This window comes from Gadus morhua, chromosome 23 (genome assembly GCF_902167405.1).
Source record: "Gadus morhua chromosome 23, gadMor3.0, whole genome shotgun sequence".
In the NCBI taxonomy this organism is placed as follows: Eukaryota; Metazoa; Chordata; class Actinopteri; order Gadiformes; family Gadidae; genus Gadus; species Gadus morhua.
In genome coordinates, this window is record NC_044070.1 from 20950422 (window position 1) to 20963990 (window position 13569).

The window sequence follows — 13569 nt, forward strand, 5'->3', positions numbered from 1 at the left end:
TCAGATTACCCACAATGCTCAGAGAGTCAGAGGGAGAAGGAGGAGGAGCTGGATGATAAGAACGAGGAGCAGAGGAGGCGCGCCATAGAGGGAGTGGTAGACATCACAAAGCTCTGCCTGATGGAGATGAACCAGGAGGAACTGGCCGACAAGCTGGGCAGTGGTAAGATACTCATATATAGGTTAAATGGTTTGATCCAGATATGTAGGGTCATTGTGGGGGCATCAGGTTGAATGGTTTGATCCAGATATGTAGGGTTATTGTGGGGGTATCAGCTTAAAGAATTTTAAACATTAAACTGCAGATCAACACTAGAATAATTCAGTGAAAGAGATGCACCACTATCTTGTTATATCAGGTTAGCAAGTCACTGATACCACTGATACTCAACAACGACAGCACTACTAATAAAGTTATAAGATCCATGTAAAGTAGAATTGTGTAATACTTTTTTCTTTACACCAGTAATATTGCTTGGAAATATGAATGGTATGTTTCTTCTGGTTTGTGATTTAGGAGCTGTTGCGGTCCAGTGGCAACATGAACTCAAGGCTCATCTGAAGAAGAAGTTCCAATGTGTGTTTGAGGGAATCGCTAGAGCAGGAGAGCAGAGACCTCTGAATGAGATCTACACAGAGCTCCTCATCACAGAGGGAGGCAGTGGAGAGGTCAACAAGGAACACGAGGTCAGACTGATTGAAAAGGCATCCAGGAAAACAGCCAATGAGGAAACACCAATCAGATGTGAAGACATCTTTAAACCTGGACAAGATAAACCAATCAGAACAATAATGACAACCGGAGTGGCCGGCATTGGTAAAACTCTCTTAACACACAAGTTCACTCTGGACTGGGCCGAAGGCAAAGCCAACCAAGACATAGACTTTGCATTTCTCCTCACTTTCAGAGAGCTGAATTTACTGAAAGGGAAAGAGTTTAGCCTACTGGAACTTCTTCATCAGTTTTCTGTTGAAACCAAAGAATCAGGAATCTACAGATACGACCATGACCAAGTAGTCTTTATCTTGGATGGTCTGGATGAGTGTCGACTTCCTCTGGACTTCCAGAACAACCCGATCTGGACGGATGTCACCGAGCCGACCTCAGTGGAGGTGCTGCTGACAAACATCATCAGGGGAGTCCTGCTTCCCTCTGCCCGCATCTGGATAACCACACGCCCTGCCGCAGCCAATCAGATCCCTGCTGAGTGTGTTGACATGGTGACCGAGGTGAGAGGGTTCACCGACCCACAGAAGGAGGAGTACTTCAGGAAGAGATTCAGAGAGGGGACAATGGCCACCACAATCATCTCTCACGTCAAGAAATCTCGAAGCCTCCACATCATGTGTCACATCCCAGTCTTCTGTTGGATCACTGCTACAGTTCTAGTGGACTTCTTCAAAACATCCCAGAGAGGAGAAGAGGTGCCCAAGACCGTGACTCAGATGTACAGCCACTTCCTGAGGGTTCTGTCCATACAGGGGGACAGGAAGTATCATGGGCGAGCTGATACTGATCCACTCTGGAGTTCGGAGAGCAGGGAGATCATTGTTTCTCTGGGGAAACTGGCTTTTAACCAGCTGGAGAAAGGCCAGCTGATCTTCTACGAGGCAGACTTGGCAGAGTGTGACATCGATATCAGAGCAGCCTCAGTTTACTCAGGAGTGTTCACCCAGATCTTTAAAGAGGAGTGTGGACTGCACCAGGACAGGATGTTCTGCTTCGTCCATCTGAGCATCCAAGAGTTTCTGGCTGCCCTTTATGTCTTTCTGTCCTACATCAACACTGGTGTCAACCTGCTCTCAGAAGAACATCCAACCTCCAGGGAAGCTGAACTCCTCCCCCTCTACCAGAATGCTGTGGACAAGGCCTTACAGAGTGAGAACGGACACCTGGACTTGTTCCTCCGCTTCCTCCTGGGCCTCTCTCTAGAGACCAATCAGATGCTTCTACAAGGTCTGCTGGGACCAAGAGGAAGTAAATTACCGGGCAATCTAACTAAAAAAGATCCACCGGGACAGACAGGAAGGAGGTCACAAATCAATAACCAAATAGTCCATTACATCAAGGAGAAGATAGGTGGAGATCTCTCTCAAGAGAAAAGCATCAATCTGTTCCACTGTCTGAATGAACTGAATGACAGTTCTCTAGTGGAGGAGATCCAACAGTACCTGTCATCAGGAAGTCTCTCCACTGAATCTCTCTCCTCTGCTCAGTGGTCAGCTCTGGTCTTCATCGTACTGACATCAGAAGAGCAGCTGGACGTGTTTTACCTGAAGAAATACTCTGCTTCTGACGAGGGTCTTCTGGGGCTGCTGCCATTGGTCAAAGCCTCCAAAACATCTCTGTAGGTTCACTCATAACATATATTAAGAATACAACACTAAACATAATACTACAATATAAAAGTTATATTAAATTACAAAACATCTCTGACGGTGGACTAAGAACATGTATCGAATGCAAACAATAGAATATACATAATACTAGAATACAAAAGTTATAATAACATACAATATATATCTGTAGGCATACTTATAAAATGTTTTACGATGCACACTATATACATAATTCTATAAAAGTAATATTATGATACAGTTTTCAGAACTACAAAACAACTGTTATAGCATTTTTGTTAGTATCAACATTGTACACCTAATATGTAACTACCATTTCAAGATCTAATGTATAATCAGTTGTTCAACTATCAGAAAAGTCTTATAAAACATTTAATCACGGTTCTCAACATGTTCTGTTTTTTTGTGTGAAGGCTGGACAGCTGTAAGCTGTCAAATAGATGCTGTAAAGCTCTGGCCTCAGTTCTCAGCTCCGACTCCTCTAGTCTGAGAGAGCTCGACCTGAGTACCAATGATCTGCAGGATTCAGGAGTGAAGCTGCTCTCTGCTGGACTGGGGAGTCCACACTGTACACTGGAAACTCTCAGGTCAGTAAGTGCAAACTGTTACACCACAAGGTTCGGTTTCAGAAGACTTTTACCTTCTGCCCCCTGGTCTGAGAATCACACCTAAATGACGTCAAACTATATCAGATAATAACTCAGTACCTTTGATGACCACATGTATCAGAGTGGTGCCATTGGACACATTACACCTTTTTGTATATGTGGGATGCAAAAATGAAAAGTTTAAAAAGTAATCCCAAAGTTGCCATTGCAACTTTTCAATTATTAACACAAAATATAATAAAAGTGCGTTCCCACAATCCCCTGTTAACGGGACAGTGGTAGTTAAACAAATGAAGTCGCAGTATTTGCATCCATGAAAGTTTATAGGTCTAAATAAACCAGCAGCCAGACCCATGTAGACCCTGCCTTAGCTGAACCTCTGAAGCTGAGCAGGTGGGCTTGGTTAGTACTGGATGGGGGACCAACTGGGAACACTGAGCTGCTGCTGGAAGTGGTGTCGGTTGGTGGCCAGTAGGGGGCACTCTTCCCTCTGGCCAGAGCATAAATCCTGATGCCCCAGTGCAGTGACGGGGACACTGGGCTGTGGAAGGTGCCGTCCTTCAGAGGAGACGTAAAGCCGAGGTCCTGACTCACTGAGGTTATTAAAGATCCCAGGGCACTTATCTCAAAAAGAGTAGGGGATTCCCCGGGTCCCGGCTAAAGCTGACCAACCAGGCTCATTCAATCTGGCCCCCTATTCATCCCCCTGTTTAAATGGATGATTCATTCATCCCCTCACTCTCCACCTCAAGCTGGTGTGTAATTGATTGATTGAAATGATTGAAATTCTTTGACACATGCACAAACGTAAGCATACAAATGTACAGGTCAAAAGGATAACACATAAAAGCACATGGGCTTATTTCCATTGTGGTCCCTTGGTAGTGTAAGCATGCATATAGGTGTATGTAAGTGTGTGTGTTAAAGGTAATGTACATGACAATGGGGTCAACAAAGTAAAATATGACAGTCCAATCACACATTCACAATTCATGTGTGGTGAGCGTTCTGGCGCCGATTGGCTGCCGTGCATCACCCATGTGGATGCTACACATTGGTGATGGTTAGTGAGGTCCCCCCTTCACTGTAAAGCCCTATATGAAGTCAATGTAAGCTGACTTGAAAAGCGCTATATGAATGTATAGTTCATTTCAAGTTCATAAATGTATAATTTTCATAGGAGAAACTCAACAATTTCTTTTTTGTTGCCATGACTTTATAAGGTCTTTGTTACGTCATCATTTTTTACAGATATACTTTATATATATTTTATCTTCAGAACTTCAATTGAAGACATAAAATACAGAACAAGGTCCAACAATTTTAGATGTAGAAATACAGAACAATAAATGCAGAAATACAGAGCAACATAAAACAATTTAATATGTGTAAATACAGAACAACATAAAACTATTGATCATGTAGAAATATAGAGCAACATAATAGAATTGAATATGTAGAAATTCAGGACAACATAAATTAATATGTTAAAATACAGAACATAAAACTATTGACTATGTAGTAATACAAAACAACATTATTGAAAATGTAGATATACAAAGCATCATAAAACGATTGAATATGTAGGAATGCATAAACATAAAAAGATTGAATATGTAGGAATGCATAAACATAAAAAGATTGAATATGTAGAAATACAGAGCAACATAAAACGATTGAATATGTAGAAATACAGATCAATATGTATCTGTTTAATATGTAGGAATACAGAATAAGATCAAACGTTTGAATATGTAAAGAAGCAAAGCCCCAGAGGGGTTTCATAGTCGTCCTTGTTTTGAAGCCCCCTATAAGTGTCTGAAGTCAGGAAGGGCAAGTGCCCTCAGTGTTTTAGGTTTATGTAAATGAGCTTAAGCACATTTATGATGGTTTATCAAAATAAAAGGTTGAATTAATGAATCAATAGTCTCACAGAAGGAAGCATTGGGACTGATGGAGTGCGCTGAAGGCCCTCCTTGGCTCCATAGCCCTCTGCTTCGTTAGGTCTGACTCTGTTCACACAGAGTTCAGGAACCCTACGGCCATCAGGGGACTGCTGATGGAAGTTTGAATGTCCAGTCATTTCCTTGAGCTCCCTTCCCTGATCCCTGATAGCAGCGTGGAGAGCCGAGGCGCTAGCATCACTGGACGTCCTCCCCTCCAGTGCTGTTCGTTAGCTACACCATGTTTCTCCTGTGAGCTAGTTGGATCCTTTAAGCACTTTTAATCTCACTTCCTAACATGTTCTTTTTATTGTGTGTGCAGGCTGAATTCCTGTGTTCTGTCAAAGGGATGCTGTGAAGCTCTGGCCTCAGCTCTCAGCTCCAACTCCTCTAGTCTGAGAGAGCTGGACCTGAGTACCAATCGTCTGCAGGATTCAGGAGTGAAGCTGCTCTCTGCTGGACTGGGGAGTCCACACTGTACACTGGAAACTCTCAGGTCAGTTTTACTCAACGTGCAAACAGTTCCGTATCAGGAGATTATTAAAAGACGACTATTGGCCCCTGGTTTAAGGATCAATCCTAAATGTCGTCTAAATATATAATCGAATGACTCAGTACCCTTGCTGACCACGTTTATCAGGGTGGTGCCATTGGACATATTACACCTTGTTGTATGTGCGGTGCGAAAATGAAAAGTTGAAAAGTTATCCGAGTTGCCATTGCATCTTTTCAATTATATACACAAAATATAATAATAGTGCCCTCCCACAATCTCCTGTTAACGGGAGAGTGGGAGTTAAACAAATGAAGGCACAGTATTTGCATCAATCAAAGGTTATAGGTCTACCTAGAATTATTATATTTTGGCGAGCAGCACAGGAATGACCCAACGGGAGACCCGGTTTAAAGCAGTTACACAATACACCACACGACCCGAGAGTTGCCTTTATTTATTTTTAATATGTCTTAAATTGTTTGACGTGTAAAAAAGTATAACATAACAAAAACTTTATACGCATACAAAAAATATAAATTCTTGTTGTTCCAATGAAAATGATATTTTTGCGATCGCGGCCGTGGTCACCGTGTCCGGGTGCCGCAAAGGATCCTGGGAGGCCCGGGTGGAGGGTCACCGCCACCAAGGGATCGTGGCTAAGGAGGGCTCCAGGGGTGCTCGTATGGTGCTAAGAGCATCGTTACTATAGCCTCAGTGGAGTCACCTGCTGGACATTCAGTGGTATTGGATGTGTTTTATTAAAACACATCCAATACCACGGAATGTACAGCTGGCACCATTTCGCAATACCTCCTAAATAATAATAATAATAATACATTTAATTTAGAGGCGCCTTTCAAAACACCCAAGGTCACCTTACAGAGCATATAGTCATCATACATTTTTTTAAAAAAAAACAAGACATTGTGGAAAAAATAAATAAATAAATAAATAATTAAATAAATAAACATAAGCAATAAGAAATAAATAAAACAAAAACAAGACAAAACAAACAAATGTTCATACATAACTAAACAGTGGTTACCGCCAATATATTACTTATAGACTACTGTAAGATTTAAAAAGCAAAGACCGAGACTGAGTCAACAACAACATAATTTATTGCAGCAATTTAAAATTCCAAAAATAAATGCGCAGCCGAAATGTACCGATCAAACGCCACGTCCCAAGGTAACCCTCAAGGCATATAATAAATTCAAATGATTCCATTCGTCTTGTGTGGGAGGTCGCTTTCGAGCTGCACTTGCTGTCTCCCTCTGATTTTAATTCAACCATCGTGGTTGGTCCTCATATTGATCAATGACAGAAGATATACTGTACATGAATCAGGCTGAGACCAGCGGGTGTCAGAGAATCTCTGCAGGCGTGGTTGGTCCTCATATTGATTAATGACAGAAGACATATTGTACATGAATCATGCTGAGACCAGCGGGTGTCTGAGAATTTCTGCAGGCGTTTTTTGTTGCGATTGTTTGCCATAAAGCACTGAAGGCGCTTCGGTGAGGCTGTGTTGAAGTTCATTATTAATTGGACCGTGTCTAGAGTCTAGACACGGTCCAATTCGTTACTGTCTAGACTCAAGACAGTAACGAACATCCCTGACCTTAGTGGAGTGAACAATCGAGACCGTGGTTTCTGCAGTGAACGTAGACTTCTGCGGGAAACTGTGCTGCAATGCGTGCCTGAATGCCACGCGCTTTCCCGCTTACATTACCAGCACCATCATAAGGCGTATTTACACTGCCAAATATGCCGTCTTATGCACGCCTTTTTTTTCGCGGCACGATCCATGCGTTAACACTACCCGAGGTAAATTGCCTGCTTGAGCTAGCACCCAAATTTAGTTAATTTAGTCAGCAAAATAAAGAATATGTCGGCGTTTTTGCACTTTAAAATAGTTAATCGGGTTTGTAGCCTACACTGACGTGAACTCATTTTTACATGCGGGTGACTTCATTCATAAAAAAAAAAAAATATTCGGGAGTGTGCAAATTATTCTAAGGAGTTCAAAACTCTGTGCGCAGCCCCGCCTTCTCCAGTGAACCAAGAAAGCCCGCGCCGTGACGAACGGGGGATTTGACCCCCTCGGGTTTACACAGGAAACTTAAGATAAGACGGTGAAGTCGCCGGGCATGCCAAGCTGTGACCAAACCAGCTTGGCAGTGTAAAGAGGCCTATGCATCATCTTGCCCAACAATATGGGCAGGATCTAGACCAAGCTCTTCTAATCGGGTCAGCAATAGCCGTGTGTCAATGCCCAGCCTCTGCCTTTGAATGATAATGAATGCATGGAACGTTGCATTTTTAATGTTTACACCAAAGATTCTAGACTAGAGAGTAAGTGTCATCACTGAAACCTTATAAGGAATCAGATAAAGTCTGCTCTCTTTGCTGAGCAATGCATGTTTCAGGAATCAGCACAATAAGATAAATGTAGTTGTCACACAAGCTGTTTTAGATTTTTGTAATATGGAATTGTTTCAGGGGGGAAAATGCCTCGAAAAAATATACGCACAGTGCGTTCAAGATTAGGACTGACAAAGCATATGTCAGCCCAGGCCTAATCAATTGTGTTGTTATATCTTCGGCATTCATATTATTGTAGTCTATTCTTTTCGTAGGATACTCTGTTGTTAGCCTTGATGGGGACATATTTGAACCCTATTTAACCCTATTTTCCATCGACAATCCTGCGTCTCCCCCTCCTATAGAGCCCATTCCAGCACCGTGTCAGTGGACAGTTGCAAGCCTACAAACGTCGTTAGAGCAATGCAGGCACATTCATGTTAAGAGGAGTTTCAGGAAACGCTCCAAAGAAATTTACGAAGGTTCGCAAGATCCTTCGTGAGAATGATCATATGAGCTTCGATCCATCGTTATCGGGAAACGGGGCCCAGGTTTAAAGCAGTTACACAATGCAAGACCCAGAGAGTTGCCTTTTTTTTTTACACACACAGACACAGACACACACACACACAGACACACGCGCACGCACGCACGCACGCACGCACGCACGCACGCACGCACGCACACACACGAATACTCACACACACACACGAATACTCACACACGAATACACACACACACACACACACACACACACACACACACACACACACACACACACACACACACACACACACACACACACACACACACACACACACACACACTCTCATACTCACACGACTCCCTTGGTGGCGGTGCCGCTTCCCCCCGAGCCTCCCAGGATCCTTTGCGGCACCCGGACACGGTGACCACGGCCGTGATCACCACAATATAATTAACAGAAGAATAATGTATCATCATTTTTATATAACTATCAGAAAAGAAAAGTTTCTGATAGCTAACTATCAGAAAAGTCGTCTAAAACATTAAATCAGGGTTCCTAACATGTTCTGTTTATTGTGTGTGCAGGCTGATTGGCTGTCATCTGTCAGAGCTATGCTGTGAAGCTCTGGCCTCAGTTCTCAGCTCCAAATCCTCTAGTCTGAGAGGGCTGGACCTGAGTTACAATGATCTGCAGGATTCAGGAGTGAAGCTGCTCTCTGCTGGACTGGGGAGTCCACACTGTACACTGGAAACTCTCAGGTCAGTTTTACTCAATGTGCAAACCTTTACAGCACAAGAGTCTTTATAAAAAAAAAGTAACAAAAAAACTTAAATAAAGACATTTAATGTAGAATGTACAGTTTACTATTTTTTATTATTATTATTCTACCTATTCACATGTAGTCAGGCTTTTTTTTTAAAGCTTATTATTAGAATTTAAACATAAAAAAAATTAACATTGGCGTAACTTCTCTTTCAAATATGGAAAATGTTAAAGACATAAACACAGTAACATGGTATTTTATTTTGTGTGTGAAGGCTGACTGGCTGTCATCTGTCAGAGAGATGCTGTGAAGCTCTGGCCTCAGTTCTCAGCTCCAACTCCTCTAGTCTGAAAGAGCTGGACCTGAGTACCAACGATCTGCAGGATTCAGGAGTGAAGCTGCTCTCTGCTGGACTGGGGAGTCCACACTGTACACTGGAAACTCTCAGGTCAGGGTTAGGGTTAAATGTGTATTTGGGTTTGTTTAATAGTAAGGGATGATCCAGGACTAGGTGGGCTGTGATCTAAAAGAACAGACGACAGGTGTCTAAAGCCCAGTTCAGACCAAAGATTAGCCTCGCAACGACTTGCAACTCGCAACTCCTTTCAACTCCTTGCGACGAGACGGGCTGCGACGTTCTAAAAATGGGGCAGTTCAAACTGCTGCACCGGGCGGCGACGTCAGGTGGTTTCCCTAGCAACTGTGAACGCTCTGGCACAGCTGAGAGCCGAGAGCATCAGAATCACGCTAAAAAGTAGCCTAACTTAGGTTTGCGATTAGGTTGCTTGAGCTTGCACCCCAATTTAGCCTCCCGGACCCTACACACACATTGGCGGTTTATTGGGTTTCATTCTGATGTAAATGCGACGGCTCCGCGGTTCTGGGGGGGGGGGGGGGGGGGGGGGGGCTTGGGCAGAGGTGTTGCTGCGCTGTCTCCACAGAGACAACGCAGCGATATCATCATGAGCAGTTCTAACTTTGTAGAGAGATTTCTATTTGCAAAAACTGTTGGTTTATTTTTATTGATCCCCTTCGAGAATTTGTGTGCAAATGGGGGGGGACTAGGCTATATTCTCGCCTTCCTACCTTGTAAAGCGCATTGTAGGCCTGTTGCTTTTGGGCCGATACTGCGCCCATTCCTTGATTCGTTCTGCCGCAGCACTCCAAACAATTAATTTAATTCCAATGTTCGTCAAATCCACTCCAATAGTGGTCCTGCATTGAGTTGAAATCCAACTCTAATGAATATATGGTCCAGTTTTAAGTTTCAAGAACATTTATACATTCCCAGGGCATGTTAAATGAGTGCATGCCATGCCACTCATAACACACTTGTAAAATGCAGTCGTCAATTGATGGAATGGGTTATTTCATACATCATCACAAACAAAATTTGGATTTAATCAAATAAATTACAGATAAATAATACTGAAATGGCCACTTTTTGGTTGAACACATTTGAAGGAAATAATTACGATCCCCCAATGTTGACCTGAAGTTAGGGTTAGGGTCACGCTGCTGCAACTCTTCCCCTGCGACGTTCCAAAACAGCCTCGTTGCGAGGGGAATCTTTGGTCTGAACTGGGCTTAAGATCCCCACCAGATTCAGCATCATTATTCATTTGTAGGCTGGGGTCAACATGTCAGTGGAGCACAGATGGGAGGAGGGAGGCCAAGAGGCCAGAGGAGGAACAGAACTTTAGAGGACGAGGATTCTAGGAACATCATTTTTATTTTTTAAGGGTTGTTTATTTTTGCTGTCTTGTTAGCTGCTAGTGTGTCATTAGTTAACAGGTTATTCTAGCTGACAGAACACTGGCCAGCTGATGTGAGGGTGAGGGGTTGCTGTCCTGTTAACTGCTAGAATGTTATGTATGTTATATGTGATGTAACTCTGACCAGCTCATGTGAAAGTTAGGCTTAGGGGTTGCTGTCTGTATGTTATGGATGTTATGTGTTATATGTTATGTAACTCTGAGGAGTTGCCATTAGTGTAGACATGAGGCTCGGTGATGGTGGCTCTAGACGGGCTGTGATCTGAATTAAATCATAATGCTTTAAGTTGTCCATCATATGGAATTAATACTTTATTAATCTGTTTACTTCAGTAAGAAATATTCTCTTCCAGATAGAATAAATAAAGGTGTGTGTGTGTGTGTGTGTGTGTGTGTGTGTGTGTGTGTGTGTGTGTGTGTGTGTGTGTGTGTGTGTGTGTGTGTGTGTGTGTGTGTGTGTGTGTGTGTGTGTGTGTGTAGGTTGTCTGGCTGCCTGGTCACACAGGAAGGCTGTGCTTCTCTGGCCTCCGCTCTGAGCTCCAACCCCTCCCATCTGAGAGAGCTTGACCTGAGCTACAATCACCCAGGAGACTCAGGAGCTGCGCTGCTCTCTGCTGGACTGGAGGATCCACGCTGGAGACTGGACACTCTCAGGTATGGAGAGGACAGCTCACCATTCAGAGAAAATGCCTCCTACAAGGATTCAACCCTCTGCTAGATGAAGTTGTTTGAAAAGGCATCTGTAACTTATGTTGTGTAGAAAGTGATGAGACGGCAGATGATGAAGGTGAATGTTTCAACATGCTGCTCTCACTTTGTTTCCCCCGCCAGTGTGGAGCACGGTGGAGTGTGGAGGCTGAAACCAGCTCTAGAGAAGTGTAAGTGTCTGTTTGATTCATCACAACGCACACTGACTATTGAGCTGGAAAGTCCATCCACACAGCAGGAGGTGACGTCTGTTCATTCAGATATCTGGGAATGAAGCTGATGACTGACATCATGTATCTTACATCTATAAACATTAACATAATTGCTGTGATTATATCATGAGTGATGATTTTACAACATTGGACATAACACCATAATAATCAGGATACTGTTAATCATAATTACATGTCTATTTTATATTCAAAAACTATTAAATTAAACTATCATCTTGTCACCATTATAATAATAATTATAACATCGTTTTAATTCCTGTCATTACATTAGCTATGGCACATAATAATCATATTAACATGTTTTGAATGATGCATGTGTTTCACCTTAGATTTAAATTAGAGCTGGTGATGCTGTTTATTTAATAATGATGACGATGATGATGATGATGATGATGATGATGATTATAATTAATAATATTGGTTTAGCAGCCTAATCATGTTTCTCCCGTCAGATGCCTGTGAACTCACACTGGACCCAAACACAGCCTACAGACGACTCTCTCTGTCTGAGGACAGCAGGAAGGTGACGCGGGTTAAAGAGGCCCAGTCGTATCCGTATCACCCAGAGAGGTTTGACACCTGGGAGCAGGTGTTGTGTAGAGAGGGTCTGACTGGCCGCTGCTACTGGGAGGTAGAGTGGGGAGGACGGGTTGTTATAGGAGTGGCATACAGAGGAATGACAAGGAGAGGAGGGAGTAGTGACAGCGGGCTGGGAATGAACAACAAGTCCTGGAGTCTTGTTTGTGATGACGACGGTGACACTGCTCCCTACTCTGCCCTTCACAACGGTAGTGGAACAGCCACACGTCTCCCCCCCCCTCGCTCTAACAGAGTAGGAGTGTATCTGGACCAGCCTGCTGGCTCTCTGTCCTTCTACAGAGTGTCCCCAGGTGGAGGGGGGTCCTCAGACACACTGACACACATCCACACCTTCCAGGCCTCCTTCACCCAGGAGGTCCTCCTCCCTGGGTTTAGGTTAGATAAGAGTGGTTCAGTGTCTCTGGGAGTGTCCATTGTAGATACACAAACACACAAAAAGACACATGGAAAAGCACACACATGTAGACAGTCATAAACACACCCAAACCAACAAACCCATATGTACATAGAAATTAACACACACGCACACACAAACAAACACATCGTTCATGACTCTATAAACACACACAAGCACACACAAACAAACACATCGCACTCTATAAATACACACACACGTACACAGGCTTATTTACACACACACACACACACACACACACACACACACACACACACACACACACACACACACACACACACACACACACACACACACACACACACACACACACACACACACGTACACAGAATTATTTACACAGACATGCACTCACACACACACATCCTTCATGGATCTAAACCCACATCAGGTCTGTGTGCCGGTGGTAAGCAGCAGGTAACATCAGTGTCTCTCGTGGTTCATCTCTCAGCCCTCTCTGTGTTCAGCTGGGCTGCTGAGCGTCAGATTAGAGGGGGCCGCTTGGGTCTGGGGGGTCCTCACAGTCCTGACGTTGTTGAGGACCAGCTGTTAGGGGGACGTTTGAATACCTGTGGACCCATGGACGTACCTGTAGTGCATCGGGTTGTTGAGCAGCAGCTGTTGGTGCTCTGAGGGGTCAACCCGTTCAGTGGAAGTACAACACTTTGTGATTGATTTAAATACTCCACTGAACTCCAAATGCTGCATTTTATTGGGCTTCTGAAAGGTTCAGCATAAACCATGAAAGGAAGATCTTCCTTTGGGTTAAGGAGTTTGTACAAAGATTTACTTTCTAATGTAAAATATGTTTTAAAT

General features: G+C 43.4%; 1 protein-coding gene across 1 annotated transcript; it reads left to right on the top strand.

Annotated features, from left to right (window-relative positions):
• The first annotated feature begins 83 nt into the window (after window positions 1-83).
• LOC115537790 (NLR family CARD domain-containing protein 3-like) lies at window positions 84-12891 on the top strand. Its single transcript, XM_030349823.1, has 6 exons — window positions 84-163; window positions 518-2348; window positions 9297-9470; window positions 11278-11451; window positions 11629-11675; window positions 12191-12891. Exons 1-6 carry the CDS (start codon window positions 121-123, stop codon window positions 12811-12813), a joined length of 2892 nt encoding a protein of 963 aa, XP_030205683.1. The 5' UTR covers window positions 84-120; the 3' UTR covers window positions 12814-12891.
• The last annotated feature ends 678 nt before the right edge of the window (window positions 12892-13569 follow it).